Raw genomic sequence first — 27,052 nt, forward strand, 5'->3', positions numbered from 1 at the left:
TGGTTAAATAATACATTTGAACTCTTTAGCAGGACAACTCTGCATACTGTTTGAAATTGAGTTTGCTAGCTTGAGGTCCTCCTCTAAAACATAACATTACATATTTTGTAATGGTATTAAGAATACATGATAAATACATGTAGTAAAAATTACTCAATTGTAATACCCTCGTTGTGCTAGACTCAAACACATTGCTTATATATTTCAAAGAGAAGAGAACAAAAGAAAACACCTATACAAAGAGAGCGGTGCACAGCGCTTAATATTTACTTGCACTATATTTCTGTTGATCTGGGTTATTGTGTTGCACTGTTGGAGGAGCCTGTGACCTAAGATGTTCATTGTCATAACTACACTAGCTATGTTCGTATGACAAAATAAAAAACCTTGAACCTTGAGGCTGTGTCTTTCAGACAAACCATCATAATCATATTATTTTATGCTGTGGATACTTTAGCCTCCATCCATGTTAACAATTTTTTACACTTGCATTTATGAATATAGTTCTGTTGTGTTTTACACTTTTGTATTTATGTTTATAGTTTGCTTTGATATTTGCTTAATTTATTAGATTATTATTATTATGGGGGCAGTACTGGTGCTTGAAATTCAAATATTTACTAAATAGTCAATTCTGATAACATTTTTTTGGTTTAAATAATTTGACAAACACATGTATGTGAAAAAGAAAAGATGTATTTATGTTCAATACAATACAATGAATATTTAGGTATTACATTATACATTCTAGGTATTCAGGTAGCGCATCAGACCCTCTCGTATGTCCCTGCCCTCCTCTGCACCTTGTGCCACTGCTACCCCTGGTAGACGTAGGTTTTCCTCAGGCATCCTGAAGTTCTCCACCCACTGAGTGTGTGTGAAAGATGGAACAATCACATTCCACCACTCGGTAGCTCGGTCGGTAACTTCTGAAATACACAAACAAAAGCATACATATTTTAATACGTAAAAGTGGTAGCTACAATTAATTAAATACTTGAAATACTTTGGTCGTATAGGGAGCGTGAGCCTAAACACATTGCTAGTTAGCGAACGTTAGCTTACCAAGTAGCATTGTAGTTAGTGATTCGAGTCGTCCTGTAGTCTCTGCGGCGTAGGAGGACTGCCCGAACTCTCGCGTCAGCTTCTTCTATACCTCGTCTTGCTATACGTCGCCTCTTTCGAAACAACTCTTGTCTATTTCTTGTGATAATAAACCACACAGCAAAAAACAAGCAAACGATCGCTTTCACATCTCCACAGCCTCCATTGTTGTGTCGCATTGAAGATGACGTCACGGCAGTTTTAAGCAGCGTCGCTCCGCCTACACTGCGTTACTATAGATACTACCCCAGTTCCTAAACTGTAATGGAAACGCGCCATAAAGTGAGCTGGTCCTAACGAGGCCAATCGCGGCCCAGCCATACCGAGCGGGGCCGAGCGAGGCCGTGTAGTGGAAACGCGCCATAACACACAGCTGGCGCCGCTAGCTAGGTAGCTAACATTAACTACTAATCAACCAAGCACGAACAAACCGCACAGAGAGCTATAAGATAGTTAGCACTACCGAAGTGCACAGAACTCAAGCTGCACAACACACTACACAAACGTGGAATTAATTAAGCCAAAGTTAGTACTTATTTATCATTGTTCCCTCCACGAGAGACAAGGGGGTGCCTCCGCTTTAAATGCTCCAACATCGCTGTTGTGCTAGGGTGGTATGCCAACTCCATTTGGCAAAGACTGCAAATAACAATGCCTTTGCGTTTTGGACTACATTTAAAGTATTCCCATGCTTTTGAAGACCTAGGGCGAGATGTTTTTGTTTGGGGGCTTTTTGCAGGGCTTCGTGCGCAATCCTGTGAGGAGGAGGTGGTAGCCGTTTCAGTCTCCATAGTGTTTAAAGTGCGATTGCGAACTGCTTGTTGTTTTGGGTGACCCACGTGTGTGTGGCGATGCGTCGACAATATTTTGAAGTCGACGCGTTGAGCTACAGCACTAATAAAAAGCTACGAACAAAGAACGGGAGGCAACGAATAAAAGCACGGATAAATCACCCTCCAAGGATAAACGAACTCTTTGTATGTGTTTTAAAAGTCTCTTAAACACATTACATTCGGTATAAAATCTGCATCAACGTTTCTTAGCAACATGTAGCTTCTGAGAACCGGAAGCTAGAAACGGACCGCCGCAATGCATCATGGGATTTTAGTTTTTCATTTAAACATAATTTCACTGCCCCCTGTGGTGAAAAAACTAACGGTTTTAAAATAATGAATAATTACATTATTATTAATATTAATAATACTTATAACAATAATAATATATAAACATGGGACTGGTATGAAAGATTTTAAACATTGGGAAAAATGTTTTAGTTTGTAATGAAAGGCATAAAACACATCCAGTAAAAGATAGGATAAAAGACCAATGAGAAACAGCTACAAACTCACCTCCTCCTCCGACACCCCAAAAGCCTGTCGGAAAAGGTGAGTCTTTAGCTGCCCCTTAAAAACCTCCACAGAGACAGAGGCTCTCAGTTTCTGGGGGAGTTCATTCCATAGGGGCCACCGCCTCAAAGGCACGGTCCCCCTTAGTTTTTTTAGCCTGGTTCGGGGACCCTTAAGAGTCCTTGCTCGGAGGACCTCAGGGCCCGGGTTGTCCTGTGAGGGTGGACAAGGTCGTTAATGTAGGCGGGGGCTTGGCCATGGACAGCTCTATATGTGTAAACCAATACCTTACATTGGGTTCTGAGATGGACAGGGAGCCAGTGCAGGGCAGAAAGGATCGGAGTGATGTGGCAGGTTTTTTTTGGACCGAGTGAGTAACCTGGCTACAGCATTTTGGACCTGTTGTAGCCGGTTTATTGATGTTTTGTTGAGGCAGGAGAACAGAGCATTACAGTAATCAAGCCGGGATGAAATAAAGGCATGGATAGCCATCTCCAGTTCTGCATTGGATAGAAATCCCCTGAGCTTGGCAATGTTCCTGAGGTGGAAAAAACAGGTACGGGTCAGGAGTTTGATGTGTTTGTCTAGTAGCATAGACTGATCGAAGGTTACACCAAGGTTTTTTATGTTTGCCCTAACGTTACTACTAAATGAACCCAGGTGGCTTGCTACCTTAGAGGCGATGTTATCAGCCGCTGAGATCAAGACTTCTGTTTTTGATGCATTGAGCTGTAGGAAGTTGCTTGACATCCACTCCTCAATTGCAGACAGACATGGAATCAGGGTGTTTAAATTCTCCGTTTTGACGGGTTTGAAAGAGAAATATATCTGGATATCATCTGCGTAACAGTGATACAAGACACCCTTGAATTGGCTAATTAAGGTGCCTAATGGGAGCATTTAAATAATAAAATAAAACAATAATGAAACATACGGAGCCCCTAAAGGGACATGGAAAAAAAAAAGAGAGAGAGAGAGAAAAATAAAGTCAGGATAACGAGTTAGTACGATTTCGTACTCAGACTTCACTTTAAGGACATTTGGGCCAGGAGTGTGTGGTCACTCCAGGAGGCAGCGGGACGTGTAATGGCGCATTTCCACTACACGGCCTCGCTCGGCCTCGCTTGGCCGCGCTTGGCCTCGTTAGGACCAGCTCACTTTATGGCGCGTTTCCATTACAGTTTAGGAACTGGGGTAGTATCTATAGTAACGCAGTGTAGACGCTGCGACACAACAATGGAGGATGTGGAAAAGATCGTTTGCTTGTTTCTTGCTGTGTGGTTTATTATCACAAGAAATAGGCAAGAGTTGTTTCGAAAGAGGCGACTTGTAGCAAGACGAGGTATAGAAGAAGCTGACGCGAGAGTTCGGGCAGTCCTACGTCGCAGAGACTACAGGACGACTCGAATCAGTCAGAGAAGAGCTTTTACGCACCGCCTACACTGTGTTTACCTTCATTGAACAGCTATAAAGAGTGACCACAGGCTGTTACGTTTTAACCACACACACCTCTACACACACACACCTCTACACACATCATACTGCCCGATCACTCCCCCTTTTATTAGTTTTATGAAGGAGATGTCCAGTCACCAGGGCGCTTGATGGGCGGACTGGGACTAAAAATCAGCCCGGGAATCTCACCCAGCCCAGCCCACGTAAACTGTCAACGGGGGGAGCCTCGCTGCGGGGAAACGGTGGACCTAGTGGCCTGATCGGAGTGGGCCGAGTGGCCCGACCGGCCCACTTCGGTACCGGCCCATTGGGATTCGTCCCGAACGTCCCGATGGCTAGTCCGCCACTGGCTCTGAGTGTGTGTGTTCTGAGTGTTTGTTTCCCTTTAAAACAGCTGCGGGCAGCAGGTAGCCTACTCTGAGAGTCACGGACATTAATTCATAGATCAAAGCAGACTGGTTTACAGACTCTCCTGTTTTGCCAATCCGGTGCTTAAACAAATAGCTCTATACACCCCTGGCCGAAATGTCCATAAAATTAAGTCTGAGTTCCAAATATATCTCAAATAATGTATGCACTGTCATTTCCCCACGTAAACATAACAGTCTGCAATGAAATGGTTGTCTCCTGTGTGTTCCACTTCCTCCTTGGCGCATCGGTAACTTTCTTTCTTCCATGTCCCTTTAGGGGCTCCGTATAAATAAATTAAATAAATCACAAAAACATGAAAAAATATATTTAAAGAAATGTAATATGAAAATAAAATGTTTACTGAAACTAAAAACACAAAGTGGTAAAAATAAGAATTAAATACATTATTTGTTTCAAACGTTTTTATATAAAAAATGAGTTCCTTAAACAATATTCACTCAAATTAAGCAAATGCAATTAAAAAAGAAAACCCTTGATGCAAAAGCCTTTATACATTTAACAGATGTTATTAATGTAGTGAAACCACCAGGGGAAGTGTTAGGAGATGTCTGAAGTATTTGTTGCACTTGACTTTATGACAGGGACCTTATTTAATATTGCATCGCAGTCTGCTTACTAGTTAAAGAAAGACAACAATTGTCTCATTATTGGACAAAAGAGGCTTCGTGTTGATGGATGTATTTATTAAAAATGACTAAATGTAATATCCTTTTTTTTTAAAAACCTGATCTTATTGGTCTGATCCAGTCAGCTGACCTGGGACAGATCATGTGACCCAGCTGCTGTTTTGAATAAATGTCCAAACGTTTCCTGTTTACGGCCGTTTGAATCTCTGTTTTGAGACTAATAAAATAAGATAATAAAAATGATAAAATAATAAAAATTAAAATGGGATCTTACTAAGAAAGAACAACCCAATATTTAGATTTTGGGTATCCTTTTGTTGAACGGTCTGTTTAAAATGAATCGAAGCATCAGACTAAAAAGCTTTTGAAAATAACCGAATATTTCGATTAAGGTCAAAATATAATATTTGTAAATCTGACTCAGTGAGTCAGTGCCTCACCAGCCATGAACCTCACCGCACGTCACTGCCTTTTACCTCCTTGTGTATCTTAACCTAACATTTTATATTTAGCTGCATGTACTGTATCTGTAAAGGTCTTAACATCTGAGGGGACTTTCTTGTAGTTTATTGAACTATGAAGAAATGTTTTACAATGCCATTTTTCAACCATGGTTTTCTTATAGACTTTTATTCCATATATAAAATATTATATATCCAGGGTTAAACTGCTAGCCTCGTTAAGCTGCATTGAAGGAAATTAGTTTCACTGTTCATTCATCTGCAGAGTAGTTTCTCCAATAATCTGTTTGGTTGATAAAATGTTGTGACTTTAAACTTCTATTGGGATGTTTTTGATAGTTCCTGTTGAGTTAGCAGTCTGTTCTGGGTTGCAGTCGAATTGTCCAAAAATCAGCTCCTATCGTCTTTTCCTATCCACTATTCCTTGACCTCTGTGTGAAACGACATGGGGTTAATGCCTTTACTTATGTTTACCGACTGTTAAAAATCTGTTTTTATTAAAAAGTACAGGCTGCATATGTGTTCTCAGCCTTGGAGAAACTTGACATGTTTTGGTATGTGTCTGAACCTCTCTTTAGTGGTTCATTAATAAAACAGATATTTTGACATGTGCCTACTTTGTTCATGTGCTGTTGAGGTTAATTTCAGTGTGTGTTATAATGTATTTACAAAGTGTGAAGAGGAAGCAACTTTAAAATAGGGAACATATTCTTAGATAAAAATACCTAATTAGAGTCAAACTACTAGCTTATTGGTTATGAACAAGACTTCACTTTAAAATAGGGAACATATTCTTAGATATAAATACCACATTTTGATAATATGCATGTTAATTAACTAGTTGATGGTGAGTTTGTGTACCTTAAAAGGGGACCTATCGGCGTCATGCGATCGGCGCTCGCGATCGGCATGTTTAGAGAGCGCCGATCGATCGGTAGAGAGTGAGTATCGGCCGATCTCGATCGGTGACCAATCGATCGGAGCATCCCTAATTACAAACATGAATTAAATTGGAGAAACAGCATCTCTGTGGCCTTGTGTTGGCATAGTGTGAACGCTGGTTAGAACATACAAAACTGTTGAAATAATAAAGCTTTATTTATACAGCACTTTTCATACAGCACGTGCAGCTCAAAGTGTTTTACAAAATGGCGACACATCACAAGTTAAAAATAAACAACAAGAAAGTCCCTTCAGATGTTAAGACCTTTACAGATACATGCAGCAAAATATAACATAAGCCGCTTTCACACCAAGTACTTTGCCGTACTTAGTGCCCCGGCACTTAATACCCCAGGGCACTAAGTACCAATCGCGTTCACACCGGAGTACTTTTCCCTGAGGGAAGATTACGCAAATGAGCCGCTGACGTCAATTCGTCTTCTTCTGCTTTGGGTTTACTGGCAGGCCGCAAACAACTTCACGGTGTATACTGCCACCCGGAGTCCCCGGCCGGAAGTCCTCGGAGTTGGGGACTGGCTTCAGTAGAAGCTGCTGGGACTCCCAGCTGCTTCTACTGAAGCCTTCCGAGTAAATCGCCAGAACGCCGACACCTCCTCATCTCCACCGCTCCCATGTTTTATTTTGTGTTGCCATAAGTTAGTCTCTCTCCGTTGGTGCGCGGGGCTAATGCTAATAATGCTAATGCCAGTAAATACAATGGCGGCTTCAAAAAACTTTTCAGAGTTTTACGGGGCGTGGTTTGCAATTCGCCCAGCCAATATAAATTGGTACTTTGTTGGTACCACCTCTCTAGCAGGCACTAAAAATGGGGGTAAAAGTGAGTACTCTTTTTGGTGTGAACGCGACATAAGGGGTACTAACGGAACTAAACGGGAAAAGTACTCCGGTGTGAACGCGCCTGTTGTAACAGGTTAAGATACACAAGGAGGTAAAAGGTATGATAATAACAAATTAAATACAGTAAAAAAAACTATGATTTCTCTCCGAAAGATAAGACAAAAGAAAAGTGAATAGATGCAACAATATAAAACCCTATAAAATAAAGTGAACATATAGGTACAACAGAAATACAAATACAAATGAATAGTAATAAAAACATCATAATTCTAATAAAGTTTAAACGATTAAAATATAAAGAAACCAACGTAAATATAAATGTTATTGAAACTGTTAAATAACTAACATAAGATAAAACCCTTCCTATATCATAAATGAAACAATATAAAAGTAGGTAAATAATAAAGACTAAAACACCATTTAAAGTGGGGGGTTGCTAATAAAAAGCTAATCTAAAGAGATGTGTCTTTAGCTGGCATTTAAAAATGTCCACTGAGCCTCTCTGATATTTCCTGGTGTTCCACAGTTTGGGAGCGTAGTGGAGAAAAGCCTCACCCATTTTATTTTGGGGGATTTTAGGGATATTTAAAAAGCTGAGAATATAACAAAAAGTGTATCTCGAGCCGGTTTCTCAAACTTACCTACCCCACCTTTAACAAAATACTTATTTTACTAATATAACTGTGTTTAATATATTTGTATTATATTTGATGCAGTAATACAGCAACATTCTAACCAAAGTAAACACAGCAACGTTCTTTATTGGGAATGAGATGTCTGTAAATATTTTAACTAAATAAACTACCCAGTAATAAAACTAAATAGCCCTTATTTGAATCATTAGGTTTTAAAAGTTGTAAAATGCGCTAAAAGCTGAATCCAGATGTATTTTCTCTCTCCTTTCATTCTACTGAGCTGAGTGAGGGAGATTGGAGGCGGGGCTTAATGGAAAACTCAACTGGCATGCTCTATGCCAGGGGTCTGCAACAGGCGGACCGCGGTCCGGATCCGGACCCAGACGCCGACCTATACGGACCCGGACCTATAATCAATACATTAATAGGGGATCTCAATTTTGACGGGGCGATTCTATTTTAACTGCCGCCGACAGGGGACGAAAGAGACGAATGAGCGATACAGGGAGAGAAACACAGAAGAAGAGATGAGAGCGCGGCAGATAGAAGACGGAGAGGAGAGTGAACAGGCGTGTTAGCGGCAGACAGGGAGAGACACATAATTACACATGGCGCTCTCCAAGAAGAGGAAAGTGGACAGTGAGAACAGAGCTTGTAATCGGAGTGGACGGACTCATTCATGTTCATCCTGCCCACTGGGAGCACAGAACCAGTGTGTCTAATTTGTTCAGAGACCGTGGCGCTCATTAAAAGTGCCAAAACGCCACTATGAGACAAAACACAAAGTGTTTGACCAAACATTCCCTCTCAAGTCAGAACGGAGGTCACAAAAAATAAGCAGTCTCAGAGCCCAATATGATCAGTCCACCAGGATCAAAATTAAAACTAAATATGGTTCCAGGGCAGGCTAACCGAGGCTAACCAATGAGCACCTGCATGTGTATGAGAATGGCCCTGACACCATTTCAGCCCAGATTTAAACTCCTGGCAGGACAAGCTCAAGCTCAATTCTCGCACTGAATTAAAAAAAAAGTGAGTGAGGGACTGCAATATAAGAGGGAAAGAAAGAGAAACTTTAACACTGTTCAATTGTTATGATGTGTAAAGACTAATATTGTTCTATAATCGTCTGAAACTGTTAAGTCATGATGTGAAATGGTTAACAAAGAAAAAGGGAAACTCAAGCTGCTGCTACACTTTATTTTATTTATCAAGAATTAAGCACTTTTAAGATGCACATATTTTCAAAAGCCATTTTATTTATTTTCTCTATTTTATTTTTAAATGCAGCCCGAGAGGAACATTACACATATCCACAGTATTTATTTACTGTATATCTGTATAGTTCAATGTTAATTGACAATAAATATTGTTGTTTTTGAATTGTACTTTCTTTATTTGATTGGCAGTCAGTGACATGCAGACGTTGATAAAGCTACAGGCTACTTCAATATATATCACACTAATTCATAAAGCAAGTTAGACATTTTGATGTTCCGGACCTTTGCATGGGGAGATTTTCTCTAACTGGACCTTGTTGAATTTTAGTTGAATACCCCTGCTCTATGCTCTCGACAGCAAGGCATAATGGGTAATTTGTGACGTTTTGCTCTTGAGAATGTCAGGCCATTTTGACTTCATGCGCCAATAAGCGGCTCTCATAACAATGAACGAGGCCTCCGACCACAGTGATGCAGGAACATCTCAAACGTAAACCACCCGATCAAGATCCCTCCGCCTCGCGTCCGTCCCTCTGATCATACTGTCGGGGTTTCTTTTTCCAATAATGACCGGCTCGCTGCACATTATCCGGTATATTACACGGCCAAATGCTAAACAAACTGACGACTAACTTGACTTATTTTAACTTATTTAAACTATGCCAATTTATTGATTCAGCTACTCACGCATGCGCAGTTCGTACGTGCTCGGCTGAAGTCTTTGCACTGGGTGTTTCTCAATCGCGAGTAAAGCTGCTTCAGAGCCACTATTTCAAGCATACTACGTCATTGAGTGCCGCCGAAGTACTGTTCCAATCTCCAGCATACTTGGAAATCTACCGAGCCCGGCGTACTCCGTTTGGAGAAATATCGAGGCTGCACATGAGTAGACTCCGCGGTCTTAAAATCCCCACAATGCTTTGCGCACGGACCAATTTCCCCAAATCTGTGGCGGAAGATGTAAGGCGGGGCCTCTCATATGACACACACCTGCACACTTGCTAGCCTGTTCCACTCTTTGTTTTCCGAATGCCAGGAAGTATTCTTGACTCGCTTCTGAAGCTAGATGCTCGGCAGACATGTGCTACCAAGCAAGCGTACTCGCGATTGAGAAACACCCAGTAACTCGTTCGCAGGAGAAAGTTACCGGTGCGCCAAGTAGGAAGTGGAGCGCACAGGAGAAGGACGTTTCATTGCAGACTGTTATGTTTATGTGGGGAAATGGCAGTGCATACATTACTTTAGATATATTTCGAACTCTGACTTCTTTTTAGGGACATTCGGCTCTCGCTCTCATTCCTCTGGGCACACTCTCCGTGCCAGCCTCGGGGGACCTGTTGCTGGCTTCGCTCATTTATTTGTTTAAATTATTGTTATATTGTCGCACCTCGTCTCGGCTCTCCGGTTTTTGTTATAGCCCCAGAGCCGGGCCGTACCTCCTTCACTTCATGAAATCTCTGCAGCACCAGGAGGCAGTAACGTGTAACTCAGCAGAATCTGAGAAGAGTTGGCTACAATCTACAATGCCTGAATCTCTCTTTGAGGTACCCGGATTCACCCTTGTTCGAGCAGACAGCGATGCGAACTCGGGGAAAACCAGAGGAGGCGTTATTTGTGTGTATATTAATGATCTGTGGTGCCGATCATACTCAGTAAATGTAAAACCTGCAATCCCAACGTAGAAATTCTTGGCATGACGTTAAGACCCTTTCATCCTCTAATCTGCCTAGAGAATTCGGGTGTATTTTACTGTTTGTTGTTTACGTGCCTCCCAGCGACAGAGCGTCAATGGCGGCCGGCTCCATCGCTGACCGTGTTCACGAGCTGCAACTCAGCCGCCCCGATGCACCGGCAATAGTGCTCGGGGACATGAAGCAATGTCGCCTGGAGACTGTGTTACCTTGGTTCCAACAGTATGTTAGGGATCACACTAGGGCTGTACCCGAATATTCGTTCGTTGGAGATTCACTGCTTCCTGCTTCTTACAGTGCAGACGTTTTTCTGCTTGCTCTTGCCTCTGCTTACTTTTTGATGCTGATTTTCCTATTTTTCTTTTCTGATAACTTCGAGCAGCGGCTCCTGGACATTAACTTATCACTGGGACAGTTATTCTTCGTAAATAGATGAAGGGTTTCAGCCATATTTCAATATTTTTACGACAACCTCACTCCTACAGTAGCGTGGCCTAGCAACAGCTAAAGCCTGGTACTGCATGCTATTTAGCTAGTTAGCAGCAAAATGCCTCCGCTCTCTACAGGTGACTTCCACAAACTTCTACAGAAGATGGCAGTGTTGGAAATGAAAATGCAATGGTTGGAAGTTAACGTGGAAGTGAATGGACTAGGTTGGAATGACACCACTTTACCAGTGCAAAAGAATGGAAAAGGGCATGCTAACTTATGGCGCGTTTCCACTACAGCGCGCAGCCCGGTTTAAGAGGGCTGTGACGTCAGCGGCCCGTTTGTGGTTGCGTTTCCACTTGGCCTAGTACCGGCCGGCGGGTCCTAATTCACAGTTTTTCTGGCCTCATAAAATCGTGGGGCCAGGGCCAAGGCAACCGGGCTGAGTTTGTGACGTCAACGCTCTCGGCTGCTGATTGGTCGGAGAGAATCGTCACAATCGCGCGCAAGATAATCCCTAGCGTCGCTTATATACAGCGATGCTTGCAGCATTTTTACAAACAGCATTTTTGTCAACAGAGGATTAACAATGGCAAAGAAAAGCACACCATGGTCGGTCGAGGAAGTCACGACGTTCCTCCATTACATTTCTGATGACAAGATCCAGCGGGAGCTCGACGGGATGACTCGAAATATTAAAGTATTTCAGGAGGTGTCTACACTGATGGCCACAAGCGGGTACTCCAGGACTGTCGTGCAGTGTAGGGAAAAACTTAAAAAGCTGAAGGGTGAATATTGCTTGGTGAAGGACAATAACAACACCAGTGGTGCCGGTAGGAAAAACTGGAAGTGGTTTGACCTCATGAACAGCATTTACGGCCATAGACCGGCTAGCGGAGGGAGGGAGGGAGGGAGGCCTGGACTCAGCAACAGCGTTACTGGAGTCTATGAATGGTAAGTTTTTGCTAACGCTCTGTTATTTTCTTGAAACCTTTGTGTCCCTATCTGTTCTAAAGCTCACTTCTAACAAATAAGTCTATTTTATCCTTACATTTATGTTCGACAACCCATGCTTTCATGGAGCCCCGAAGGCTAGCTAGCTAGCTAAGGCAGATAGCATTAGCTAGAGCTAGTGTTTGCTAACACCACATGTGCCATTGTTTACGTTCAGTTTGTCTTTTCTATAGTTGTTGTTGCTATTTATAGTATTGTGCTGCAGTAGTTTGTGGAATTAACAAGTCATGTTTCTGTTCTAGATGATTACGTTTTGAATAACGAGGATGAACCAACACCGTCCGGTGCATCGATATCATCCATATCTACAGCACAAACTCCAGCTCGAGCACAGACACCAACGCCGAGTGCCAGCTCGACACCGCGTGTGGTTCTAGGTAAGAAATAGGCTGGAATTGTGACTTTAAAATAAGCTGTACCACTGTGTGCGAATGCTCTGTTACAAATAAAGTAACTAGCTAGTAAGCAGCTAGTATATAGGGCCAGAACTTTCTTTAATTCATCCTTACTGTTCTGTTTATACATTTTATTCTTATATCCTTGTGTGACCTGTACCTGTGTTTTTTCATTGTTATTGCTAATTATTATTTATATTATTATCTTGTCACCCAGGCAAGAGGAGACGAGGAGGAGAGGAACTGGCCCTGCTGGAACTGCAACTGGTCCAGCAGAAGGAACACCAGGAGCAGAACCTGGCCCAGCAGGAGAAGATCCATGCCCAGCAGGAGAAGATCCATGCCGAGCAGAGGGAAGACCGGGCCCTGCAGGCTCAGTACATGAACCAGACCATGGTGGAGGCGAGGGAGGCGAGGGTGTTGGAAGCCGCCTTGAGAAGGGAGTAGATGGCTCACGTAGAGAGCTTTAATGCATCCTTCATGCGCACTATTTGCCAGGTGCTAGTGGGAACGGGCAGCCAACGTGCCCCGTCTCCTCCGCCTCTGTGATCCAATAACCTCTGGCTGTACTTTCTTGTATATTTTTTATCTTTAATACAATACAATCATTGTTTTTTTTTTGGTATTGTATAATGCCATGCCTTTTTTATGCTGCTGCAAGAAAACACTTTGTGTTCAATAAAGTACTTCTTTGACTTATCTTATTGCTTGTTGATAAATAATTGCACCCAACAGCGATCACACAGAAAGATGGCATCATCTAGGCGTCCCTCTGCAGTCAGAAATATCATAAACACCATCATCGCCCACAAAGCACTGCACAGTGAAACCTTTATCATCTGTTGCAATTAAAGCAAATAAGAGAATAAATACTTGGTTAAATAAAACATTTTAAGTCTTTAGCAGGACAACTCTGCATACTGTTTGGAATTGAGTTTGCTCGCTTGAGGTCCTCTAAAACATAACATTACATATTTTGTAATGGTATTAAGAATACATGATTAATACATTTAGTAAAAATTACTCAATTGTAATACCCTCGTTGTGCTAGACTCAAACACATTGCTTATATATTTAAAAGAAAAGAGAACAAAATAAACTATAACTACACTGTAGCTATGTTCGTATGACAAAATACAAAACCTTGAAGCTGAATATAGTTCTGCTGTGTTTTACACTGTTGTATTTATGTTTATAGTTTGCTTTGATATTTGCTTAGATTATTATTTTTATGGGGCAGTAAGTACTGGTGCTTGAAATTCAAATATTTACTAAATAGTCAATTATGATAACATTTCTTGGGTTTAAATAATTTGACAAACACATGTATGTGAAAGATTCTTTTTTTATTTATGTTCAATACCATACAATGACTATTTATGGATTCAGGTAGCGCATCAGACCCTCTCGTATGTCCCTGCCCTCCTCCTCTGCACCTTGTGCCACTGCTACCCCTGGCTCTGCTGCTGCTGGTGCATCCCACCCATCATCATAGGTCTCTCCATGACTCTCGCAGAGGTTATGCAGAGCACAGCATGTCAGCACTATTGATTTAACAAGTTTCACATCACAGTCATTTCTTTTCATGAGGCAACGCCACCTTCCCTTCAGTCTACCAAAAGCGTTTTCAACCACTACCCGTACTCTGCAAATCTTCTTGTTGTATGTCACATGTTCTTCTGTTAGCCGTCCAGTGTCAGCGAAGGGTTTTATGAGCCAGTTTTGCAAGGGATAGGCATTGTCTCCCAGGATGTAATAGCCAGCATTCACCCCACCAATGTTCCTGGTGCAAGGTGGAAAGTAGTTGCCACGACTGGCCAACTCCCACAATGTGGACAGTCTCAAAACCCGAGCGTCATGCAAGCTCCCAGGCATTCCTGCAAACACATTCCAGAAATGTCCCTTACCATCAACAACTCCTTGAAGGATGATGGAGTGCCAGCCTTTGCGGTTGAAATAGTCACAGTGGTATTCCTGTGGTGCCAAGATGGGTATGTGTGACCCATCAATAGCACCTACACACTGAGGGAGCCCCCACCTCTGCTCAGTGTAGGCAGCCATTTCTGCAAATTTCTCCCGGTCTGGTGAACGAATTAGTTCCGGTACTAACAACGTCTCTGCAGCAGCACAGAAGTCTTGCACACACCGGCACACAGTTGTCTTGCTCACTCCGAAAAGATGTCCTATGCTTCTGTACTCACAGCCGGTAGCAAGCTTCCACAGTGCGATGGCCACTCTCTTCTTAAAAGGTATACACACGCGGAATGGTGTGTGCTGTTTCTCCATCGCTGGCCGCAGTTTGTTGCACAGGTAGACGTAGGTTTCTTCAGACATCCTGAAGTTCTCCACCCACTGAGTGTGTGTGAAAGATGGAACAATCCCATTCCACCACTCGGTAGCTTGGTCGAGCATCCAAACACATGGTCTAGGGCGGCGAAGTAACTTCTGAAATACACAAACAAAAGCATACATATTTTAATACGTAAAAGTGGTAGCTACAATTAATTAAATACTTGAAATTCTTTGGTCGTATGGGGAACGTGAGCCTAAACACATTGCTAGTTAGCGAACGTTAGCTTACCAAGTAGCATTGTAGTCTCGAAGAAGTATTAGTAGCAGTAGTAGTAGTAGTTAGAGTCCTCCAGTAGTCTCTGCGGGCTGCCAGAACTCTCGCGTCAGCTGCCTCTATACCTCGTCTTGCTACAAGTCGCCTCTTTCGAATCATCTCTTGCCTATTTCTTGTGATAAAGAACCACACAGCAAGCAACAAGCAAATGATCTTTTCAACATCCTCCATTGTTGTGTGTTGTGTCGCTTTGTCGCATTGAAGATGACGTCACGGCAGTTTTAAGCAGCGTCGCTCCGCCTACACTGCGTTACTATAGATACTGACCCGGTTCCTAAACTGTAATGGAAACGCGTCACAAAGTGAGCTGGTCCTAACGAGGCCGGGCGCGGCCAAAGGAGGCCGAGCGGGGCCGAGCGAGGCCGTGTAGTGGAAACGCGCCATTACAGCTAGCTAGCAGCTACAAGGATTCCAAGGAACAGCAGGGCTGTGTACCGGGTAATAAATCTACAAGTGGTAGTCCTCCCTCGAACTCTCTGGGTGCAAGGCCGAAGAGTAAATCATTTCCATGGGATTTGGGAGAACGAATAACAGGCAGAGCCCAGCGCTCTGAAATCTGTAATGCGACCGGCTGGCCTGCGTTGTTATCACCCAGGAAGAGCGCCTCTTCAACCCCTATTCATACTAGGAAGCAGCCGTGGACAGCTGCTAAAGGGAGAACTACAAACAATCCTCCTAAACCACCAAGTGTGCCAATCCAGAACAGATACGCTCCACTGACACAGAACCGGAGATCTCTTTCTGATGAGCTGGATAACCTGTCCTCTTCACACAGCAGGGTAAGGACCAATAGCTACTCCAAAAGTAAAAGGCTAGAGTGAAAGCTAACGACTAGGCCTGAAACTCTGATTGTGGGTGACTCTGCTGTAAGAGATGTAAAATGCATTCACTACTACTTACATTTAATATCTAACTCCTTCAACCTACTTTCAGCTGCACAAACCATTCCACTATTAACTTACTCAGCTATTTCAGGACATTGAGGCTATACATGTTGTTTATACCTTTTTTAAACCTTTTCTTTTAAATATTAAGCTTCTTCACTAATTTTCCTACTCTTCCAGTTTAAGTCATTGCAATGCATTTGAGCTGTAACAATTTGATTCAAATCATTTCACTTTTCTGTATTTCTCCGCTAAATTCAGCAACACACTTACTTGGTTTTTGTAGCTAAAAGCTTTAGTTACTTTACAGATGTGGATGTGTGATGTGAAATATAATCAAGTGTTAAATCAGACTTTAGTTCCACCTGGAGTAAATTCACAAGCTCCCCTGCAGTATACAAAGTCATTCAAACTAGCTGCACCTTTACCAGCTTTGAGAACACTTTCATGATCAATCAAGACACCTCAATACAACCGACAGACACAACAAAACAAATGTACAGCTACTACGTAGGTTCATAGCAGAGGTGAGAAGTAACTAAGTACATTTACTCAAGAACTTAAGATTCCAGTCTTCGAGAATCTTAGGTTATATACTGTTAGAGCCAGTATTTTTGTTTTCATAAGAAAGGCCACCTAATTGTAACGTCTGTAGTCAACACACTATAAAAGACTACAATTCCCACAGCGCCTGCTCTAACTTGTCATCTACTAATATCTCCCAGTAACTTGGACCAGCGTGTATTTATTGAATCACCTTTGTTGTACAGCCTGTGCTGAAACACTGTTTTATATGCAGGCTTTTAAAACTGTTTAAAACAGTTTTAATACTGTATTTATACTATATTGATACTGTTTTCATACCGTTTTAAACACTGTTTGAATACAGTTTTTAATACTATATTAATACTGTTTTTATACTGTTTTTACCCCTGGCAGAAGCAGCTAGCTCGCATCAGCTCCGGTTAGCTCCAGTTAGCTCCCGATAGCTCTTGTTAGCTCCCGGTGCTAACTCACCTGAACGAAGGTTGTTTTACGGGATCCTGCCATGCCGGTGTCTCCCGCCGGTGTCCCGGTGTCTTCCCCCGGTGGCCGCTAAACCCTCCCGGTTCTCCGGTAAATCCTCCGGAGCTGCCGAGGCCATGATGTCTGATGTTGTTGTGAACTGCCGTAAAGACACTAGTACTGTTTCAAAATGTGAGGTGGCAGAGTACACTTAGTGACCGCCAGAGGGAGCCAAATACCTTATCAATAATAATAATAATAACAATTGATTACATTTTTATAGCGCCTTTCAAGGGACCAAAGGCCACTTTACATGCTGTCAACAAACAAACAAACAAACAAACAAACAAGCAATGAAGTATTAACACGTTAAACGTTATTGATCCCACATTGGGAATTATTTAGTTACATCAGCAGCTCTCCAACATCCTCATTAATACTCTGAATAAACGGGCCGTGTGTTAAGGAGACATTTCAGTAAAAAGATATCCACATTCATTTATATATATTTTTTCAAATGAGTTATTGTGATTGAATTATATATTGTTATTTTATTTATTGTATTTTTATTATTGTTATTATTATTATTGTCTTATTAGAATTTTTATTTCATAATTTTTATTTTATTATATTTTATTATTTTATCATTTTTATTATCTTATTTTATTATTCTCAAAACAGAGAATCAAACGACCGTAAACAGGAAACGCTTGGACATTAGGCTTGTTTCAGATGAGCGAGACCGACGCAGACCTGCACAATTGCGACCGCCGTCTTGCTAGTGCGTTGCATGATGGTTAGTAATTAGGCTTGTTTGAGACAAGCGAGACCTGCGCAGACCTGCGCAATTGCGATCAACGTCTTGCTAGTGCGTTGCATGATGGTTAGTAATTATGTCCGCCTTGCTCTGGAGGCTCGACTACATGAGACATTGAAATCTCGCGGGACAAAGACGCCGGCAGCCTTGAGAGCGAGGCGGAGCAGTTTCTCTCCACGGGCTGCGGAAGCGAAATGCTTGATGGGAAACGACTCGCTGGTATCTCGAGCTGAGCGCTCATTGGTGGTTTTTCCCCCGTGCTGGTGATGAAACTCTCCAATTGGCTCCGCAAAAGTTTGTTGTTGTTTGGTGTCGGTTTTATGTCGCCACTTCCAGTCACATTTTTATCATTGTTCCACAATGTTTATCATCATGAAATTAATATCTATATATTTTATACTACACTTGCACTGCTTCACTTTTTCATACTTTATATATCTTGGCATATTCATACACACTGTTAATACTGTTCATACTGCTCATAGGCTACTGTGTATATCTAGTGCAGGGATGGGCAACTTGGATGGTGGTGGGGGCCACATCATTTATGACCTGGCCACCAGGGGGCCGCAGATTCACTTGGAACACAGACACACACACAAATTCCATGTATTGTATGTAATTATTAACAAATATACTAAGTCTGACATCTTCATTGACATTTTACAATCTTTCAGGGAACATCCTCTAATAATTGAATTATATATTGTTATTTTATTTATTGTATTATTATTATTATTGTCTTATTAGAATTTTTATTTCATAATTTGTATTTTTCTACAGTGGTTTGCCTCGTACCTCAGTGGGAGAAGTTTCTCTGGTTTTGTTTTAGCCCCCCTTCTTTTTGACCTTTACATGCTCCCACTAGGCCCCTTAATTAGCCAATTCAAGACTGTCTCGTATCACTGTTACACAGATGATATCCAGATATATTTTTCTTTCAAACCCGTCAAAACTGAGAATTTAAACACCCTGATTACATGTCTGTCTGCAATTGAGGAGTGGATGTCAAGCAACTTCCTACAGCTCAATGCATCAAAAACAGAAGTCTTGATCTCAGCGGCTGATAACATCGCCTCTAAGGTAGCAACCCAGCTAGAAATGTTTGGTTCTAAAAACATTCTGAGAATGTTACATTCATTGTTCTAGGAATGTTTTCAGCGGGAAGTTTTCCTTTGGTTCACAGAACGTTCTTCTGAAAGGTAGGATAACGTTCTTTAAAAACATTCTTAAAATGTTTTTGATAACATTGTTAGAACATTATGCCCTACTGTTCTTAAAACATTTTCAACTGTAAGTTAGATTTTTTTTATGTTGCCAGAATGTTATTATTTTAGAGAAGGATAACATGCTTTATGTTTAAAACATTATGCAAATGTTCTGTGGTAACAATTTACTAACATATTTTTACATTATTAGAACATAAAGACATAATATTCCTGTAATTGTTCAACTCAAAATTCCTGGGTACGTGGACTGACCACTGTGGTCATTGGGATGATTTTGAGTTTACTTAAAGGGGACCTATCATGCAAAATGCACTTTTGGGAGAGAGACATACACAGTAGAAACAAACACATACAAACACTAACAGGGGTTTCAGGGACGGGCAGTGATAGTCGGTCCGTTCTTCTCTATGTCTGTCTTTGGTTTTCTAAGTGTTATTCGATCCATATGACAATAGAGATATGTGCATAAAAAACAAAAACACTTGGGGTATAATGTTCGAACAATGTTATCACCAAACATTTTAAGAATGTTTTTAGAGAACGTTAATCTACCTTTCAGAAGTACATTCTAGGAACCAAAATAAAACGTCTCGATGAAACCATTCCTAGTACAATTCAACGTATTTTTGGAAAAAATAAACATCCTAAAAAGGTTCTTTGAACATCAGATTAAAACGTTTCTTTAAAACCTTATTAGAACCTGTAGGTAACGTTCGCCAAAGTTGTGAGAACGTTCCCCGCTAGCTGGGAAGCCACCTGGGTTCATTTAGTGGTAACGTTAGGGCAAACATAAAAAACCTTGGTGTAACCTTCGGTCAGTCTATGCTACTAGACAAACACATCAAACTCCTGACCCGTACCTGTTTGTTCCACCTCAGGAACATTGCCAAGCTCAGGGGCTTTCTATCCAATGCAGAACTGGAGATGGCTATCCATGCCTTTATTTCATCCCGGCTTGATTACTGTAATGCTCTGTTCTCCTGCCTCAACAAAACATCAATAAACCGGCTACAACAGGTCCAAAATGCTGCAGCCAGGTTACTCACTCGGTCCAAAAAAAACATGCCACATCACTCCGATCCTTTCTGCCCTGCACTGGCTCCCTGTCCATCTCAGAACCCAATGTAAGGTATTGGTTTACACATATAGAGCTGTCCATGGCCAAGCCCCCGCCTACATTAACGACCTTATCCACCCTCACAGGACAACCTGGGCCCTGAGGTCCTCCGAGCAAGGCCTCTCAAGGGTGCCCGAACCAGGCTAAAAACTAAGGGGGACCGTGCCTTTGAGGCGGTGGCCTCTATGGAAGGAACTCCCCCAGAAACTGAGAGCCTCTGTCTCAGTGGAGGTTTTTAAGGGGCAGCTAAAGACTCACCTTTTCCGACAGGCTTTTGGGGCGTCGGAGGAGGAGGTGAGTTTGTAGCTGTTTTTCATTGGTGTTTTATCCTATCTTTTACTGGATGTGTTTTATGCCTTTTATTACAAACAAAAACATTTTTCCCAATGTTTAAAATCTGTCCCATGTTTATATATTATTATTATTTTAAGTATTATTATTATTAATAATAATGTAATTATTGCAGGTTAACGAGGCTAGCAGTTTAACCCTGGATAGATAATATATTATATATGGAATAACAAGGCTATAAGAAAACCATGGTTGAAACACGGCATAGTAAAATATTTCTTCATAGTTCAATAAACAACAAGAAAGTCCCCTCAGACGTTAAGACCTTTACAGATACATGCAGCTAAATATAACATTTTAACAGGTTAAGATACACAAGGAGGTAAAAGATATGATAATAAAAATGTAAATACAATGTTACGTTCCCTCCAAAACAAGGGGTACACCTTACACACCACACTACACATGCTGCGCACGTCACACATGCAGCCCAGAGGAGAAGGATTATGAAAACTAAATTATGATTTCTCTCAGAAAGATAAGACACAAGACAAGTGAATAGATTCAACAATATAAAACCCTATAAAAAAAAGTGAACATATAGGTACATCAGAAATACAAATACAAATGAATAGTAATAAAAAAAGTCGTAATTCTAATTAAGGTTAAACAATTAAAATGTAAAATAAAACGTAAAAATAAATGTTGTTATTGAAACGGTTAAATAACTAATATAAGATAAAACCCTTCCTATATCATAAATGAAACAATATAAAAGTAGGTAAATAATAAAGACTAAAAGACCATTTAAAGTGGGGGGTTGCTAATAAAAAGCTAATCTAAAGAGATGTTTCTTTAGAAGGCTTTAAAAATGTCCACTGAGCCTCTCTGATATTTCCTGGTGTTCCACAGTTTGGGAGCGTAGTGGAGAAAAGCCTCACCCATTTTATTTAGGGGGATTTTAGGGATATTAAAAAAGCTGAGGAGGACCTCAGGGCTTGTCCTGGGACATAAAACAAGACTGACTGTGAATTGAAGTCTGTTAGTCAGACTTCAATTCAGAGAGACTCTTAAAATATAACTACAGCTCTCAGGACATCAGGAGGAGGAAACAGCTAGCTTGGCTCTCATAGTTGTTCAAAACTATGCGGTGTGGATTCGCTCGTGGACTTTAAGGTGAATATTGTGAGAAAACGTGTTCCCACACTCTTAAGACCACTATGGTTTTTCTCCCATGTGAACACGAAGATGTGATTTGAGAGCACCTGATTTAGTGAATGTTTTCCCACACTCTTCACACCAGTACGGTTTTTCTCCAGTATGAATACGTTGATGTGATTTGAGAGCACCTGATTGAGTGAACATTTTCCCACACTCTTCACACCAGTACGGTTTTTCTCCCGTGTGAACACGTTGATGTCTTTTGAGATGACCTGATCTAGTGAAAGTTTTCCCACACTCTTCACACCAGTACGGTTTTTCTCCAGTATGAATACGTTGATGTGATTTGAGAAGACCTGATTGAGTGAACATTTTCCCACACTCTTCACACCAGTACGGTTTTTCTCCAGTGTGAATACGTTGATGTGATTTGAGAGAACCTGATGTCGTGAACGTTGTCCCACACTCTTCACACCAGTACGGTTTTTCTCCAGTATGAATACGTTGATGTGATTTGAGAGAACCTGATCTAGTGAACGTTGTCCCACACTCTTCACACCAGTACGGTTTTTCTCCAGTATGAATACGGTGATGTAATTTGCATTCACTTGATTGAGCGAAAGTTTGCCCACACTCTTCACAGCTGTACGGTTTGTCTCCAGTATGAACACGTTGATGTGTTTTGAGTTGACCTGATGTCGTGAATGTTTTCCCACACTCTTCACAGCTGTACGGTTTTTCTCCCGTGTGAACGCGTTGATGTGTTTTGAGTTGACCTGATGTCGTGAATGTTTTCCCACACTCTTCACAGCTGTACGGTTTTTCTCCCGTGTGAACACGTTGATGTATTTTGAGATGATCTGACCTAGTGAAAGTTTGCCCACACTCTTCACAGCTGTACGGTTTCTCTCCAGTGTGAATACGATGATGTGATTTGAGGGCACCTGATGTAGTGAAGGTTTTCCCACACTCTTCACAGCTGTACAGTTTTTCTCCAGTATGAATACTCAAGTGGCTCTTTAAATCTCCAGATCTAGTAAAGGATTCGTCACATTGCTGACAGCTGTGACGTCTCTCTCTTCCTTTCGGTTTCTAGAACAGACGGACAAAGAAAGAGAGAAAGTAAATCTAAAAATCATAAATACATATACAGTTAACACAATAAAAACTCACTTAATATAAACCTTGAGTTAACAAAATGCTACTTATATTAACTGTTTGTGTTTATTATATTTGTATTATATTAGATACAGTAATACAGCAACATTCTAACAACAGTATATACCAGAGGTGGGGGATTCGAGTCACGTGACTTGACTCGAGTCACATGACTTGACTCGAGTCACATGACTTGACTCGAGTCGCATATTTCTTTTCTTGAGACTTGCTTGACTAACTTTGATAAAAGACTCAACTTTAAATATTTGTTTCGGTATTGTACGAAGCCCCTAAAGGGCAATGAAAAAAAAAAATGAGAAAGTAACCGGTGCGCCAAGTAGGAAGTGGAACGCACAGGAGACAGACGTTTCATTGCAGAATGTTATGTCTATGTGGGGAAATGGCAGTGCATAGGCTACATTAGAGATATATTTCAAATTCTTTTAGCAAAATTTCGGCCAGGGGTGTATAGCTATTTGTTTAAGCACCAGATCGGCAAAACAGGAGAGTCTGTGAACCAGTAGGCCCTAATCTATGAATTCATGTCTGTGACTCTCACAGTATCTGCTGCCCACAGCTGTTTTATAGAAGGAAAACCTCCTTCACTTCATGAAATCTCTGCAGCACCAGGAGGCAGTAACGTGTAACTCAACAGAATCTGAGAAGAGCAGCACCAGCTGCAAAGAGCTGTGCCTTTTACTGTTTACTTCACTGTGTTTACCTTCATTAGAACAGCTAAAGAGCGACCGCAGGCTGCTACGTCACACACACACACACACACACACACACACACACACACACACACACACACACACACACACACACACACACACACACACACACACACACACACACACACACACACACACACACACACACACACACACACACACACACACACACACACCACACACACACACACACACACACACACACACACACACACACACACACACACACACACACACACACACACACACACACACACACACACACACACACACATATATTCCCCCTATTATTAGTTTTATGAAGGAGATGTCCGGTCACCAAGGCGCATGATGTATGTGTGTTAGTGCCCTGGGGCCTCATCTATAAACTACTGTATGCTCAAAAGATTTCTAAGCAATCTTTGCGATTTATAAAAAACAAACTTGGCGGGAGGATGTGTGGTCCTCCACGGACACTCTGACCCATGCGTACACACAACAACAGGAGAGACAAGAAACTGCGACACCGTTGGCAGAAGGAAGAATGGAAAGAACTATGTGAAAATAAAACCATAAATAAAATGTTACCTCTCATTTATCAAATATGAAGAATTCATTTGCAAAAATGTATAAAAGCCAATCTTAAAATGATTAAACAAACGCCTGTTTGAGACTCCTCAGTGCACACAAAAACATAACTTGAACAAATAAATAAATACGGATATGTTATTGAAAACCAACTGGAATATGTTGTCTTAATGAAATGTATTCTCATAAATGATGCGGTAAGCAGGAGGACAGTTACTTTAAACTGACGCCGTTTTGCTTTTCTATAGGTTGTATAGATACGAGCATGGATTATACTATCACGTTTAATCGTGTTTTATGCCGTTTGCCAAGACTTGATAAGTCTCTCATAAAACACAGGAGGTATGGAAACTAAGAACACCATATATTTGGTAAATTGTACAGCTGATATAACAACACATTTGTTTTATTTCATTTAACTGGTGGATAGAGTTGCTGTGTGGCGGTTGAGATGCACAGGCTGCAGTGGAGACGCTGCGCACAGCTGATCGACCGCTGGAATGAATTCAGTAATTCAATCCAGTCGTCATGACTCCACTCCGGAGGGATTCCCTGATCATTTCTTACAGTTTCTTATCGAGGGGGGGGTCTCCTGTCCCCGGTACAAACACACTGGGTGTTTCTCAAAGTCAAGGACGCTTCCTTGGTAGGACATGTCCTTCCGAGTCAGGTCCTTCAGAGGCTAGGCAAGAATCCTTCCTAGCATCGGTGAACGAAGAATGGAACAGGCTAGCAGGTGTGCGTCATATGCAAGGCCCCACCTTACATTGAGCGCTATTTGTTTGAAGACTCAAAACTGATTTGCGAAGATGGACACGTTTGTGATGTTATCTTGTATCCATGCATTTGCTCTACCTATGTTGCAAATAGGGATGTCCCGATCACCTTTTTTTGCTCCCGATCCGATTCCGATCATTTGATTTTGACAATCTGCCGATACCGATTTTTCCCGATCCGATCTTTATGCAATGCATTAAGAGGAAAAAAAAGGTAACAGATAACGGCTGGTCATCCAACGCGATGAATTCAGCTATCTTGGCTGTTCTGGGGTAGTTTCTCTTTCCTTTTAAAAGTCTCTGAAAGTGTCGGTTGTTTCAGTGCCGTTACCTGAGTGGCCGCTGTGTACTCGTCGTGTTGTTGTTGGTGGTGTTTGTATTAGATTGGTCATGTTGAACGTAGCTCTGTTCATTCCACCACGCGGAACCTCCGCCTTGCAAACATTGCATCTGGCTGTTACACTGCCTTCGCTTTCAATTTTATAATACTTCCAAACTCCTGACATTTTCTCTGTCCCGACTCCCGAGTCACCAGCTGAACGTAGCCTCTTGTTAGCTTACTGCTACTATTAGACACTGCGCCCACTCTGTTGCCAGATTTGAGAGAAATAAGCAACCAGGTCTATGAAAACAAGCCCAAAAGAAGCAACACATACATGATGTTGTGTAATTTTAACCCAAAACTAAGGCCTCAGGATGACTTTAAGACGTGAACATGGTCATTTTTGTTTTGTAACATTAAATAAAATGTATAAAAATATTTTATAAAAAAAAAAAAAAAAATCCGATCCCCGATTTTTTTCTCCCGATCCCCGATCACGTGATCGGATCGGGACATCCCTAGTTGCAAATGTATCATCTTTTCAATTTCCACACAGCATCTATTGCACCTCTGTCCGTCCTGGGAGAGGGATCCCTCCTCTGTTGCTCTCCCTGAGGTTTCTCCCATGTTTCCCTTTAAACTGTGGGTTTTTCTCTGGAAGTTTTTCCTTGTACGATGTGAGGGTCTACGGACAGAGGGTGTTGTATTGTCATACTGATATTCTGTACAAACTGTGAAGTCCACTGAGACAAATGTAACATTTGTGATATTGGGCTATATAAATAAACATTGATTGATTGATTGATTTGTTGAGAAGGAGGAAAAGATCGAGCGGGAGTATCGGCGGCGTCTGTCAGCTCGGAGGAGGAGGATGTTCTGCTGGCGCCTTTGTGGAGGACGACGTGCTCGGGTAGGAGAAATAATGTACTGTTTTATTCAATGTTGGGAGAATGGGTTAAATAAGTATTGACGCTTGCCTTGACACCCCTTTCTATTTTATGCTTCCCGCACAATAAGCAAGCAACACTTTTCTCCAGTGTCAGTTTTGCATATGTGACCCGCTCTATCGAAATCAGACGGAAGTCGCAACGGCTCATTTAAAAATAAACGTGGATTTGCGTAAAAAACTAGTTTTTCGGGGTTCGGGGGTTTTGTTTGATTTTAAATAAACAAAGTATTGGCTTTCAGCATATGAAACTTTTATTTCCAAAATCACACGATAAATACATTTTTTAAGCTTGTAAAGGGAAGATGACAGCTCTCACTCACGCTCTGCTCTTCCGCAGCGCCACTCCCCCTTCCTCCGGCTGAAATTATGAATGTAAGGCGTATAGTAATCATAGATAACACAGCAGGGTCCGTTACAGTTTTTTTTCATCTGATTTCAAATAAACAAAGTCTTGGCTTTCAGAATATTTAACTTGTTTCGGCAAATACAGATGATAAATACAACTTTGAAGCTTGTAACGGCATAATTACAAGCGGAGAACGGAGTAACTTGACGTCACAGCAGGCATAACAACAGCCGGTGTTTCTCGTGAGTGTTTTCCCCGGGAAACAAACGCAAAAATACACAAACACACACACACTCGCGAGCTTCCCCCAGACCAGTAATCCAAACTAAAATATTTTCCCTCCGTACTACTTTGATCATTTGCTCCGCTAATAATCAATCAGATCGATGGATTCCAGAGAAGAGGAAACTTTGAAGGCCTTTTTCTCAAAATGATGACTGTAACAGTCATTATATAATGTGACAT

General features: G+C 41.5%; 1 protein-coding gene across 2 annotated transcripts in view; it reads right to left on the minus strand.

Annotated features, from left to right (window-relative positions):
- Window positions 1-20,890: 20,890 nt before the first annotated feature.
- The window catches only part of LOC117496631 (zinc finger protein 501-like), a 119,774-nt gene continuing 113,612 nt past the window's right edge, over window positions 20,891-27,052 (minus strand). The window contains exon 3 of one of the 2 annotated variants that reach the window (XM_034148345.1): window positions 20,891-22,830. In XM_034148345.1, the coding sequence (XP_034004236.1) occupies window positions 21,796-22,830 (1,035 nt within the window). In that variant the 3' untranslated portion in view covers window positions 20,891-21,795. The remainder of the gene's footprint in view (window positions 22,831-27,052) is intronic. The other variant, XR_004557308.1, reaches the window with a different exon arrangement.

This window comes from Trematomus bernacchii, unplaced genomic scaffold (genome assembly GCF_902827165.1).
Source record: "Trematomus bernacchii unplaced genomic scaffold, fTreBer1.1, whole genome shotgun sequence".
In the NCBI taxonomy this organism is placed as follows: domain Eukaryota; kingdom Metazoa; phylum Chordata; class Actinopteri; order Perciformes; family Nototheniidae; genus Trematomus; species Trematomus bernacchii.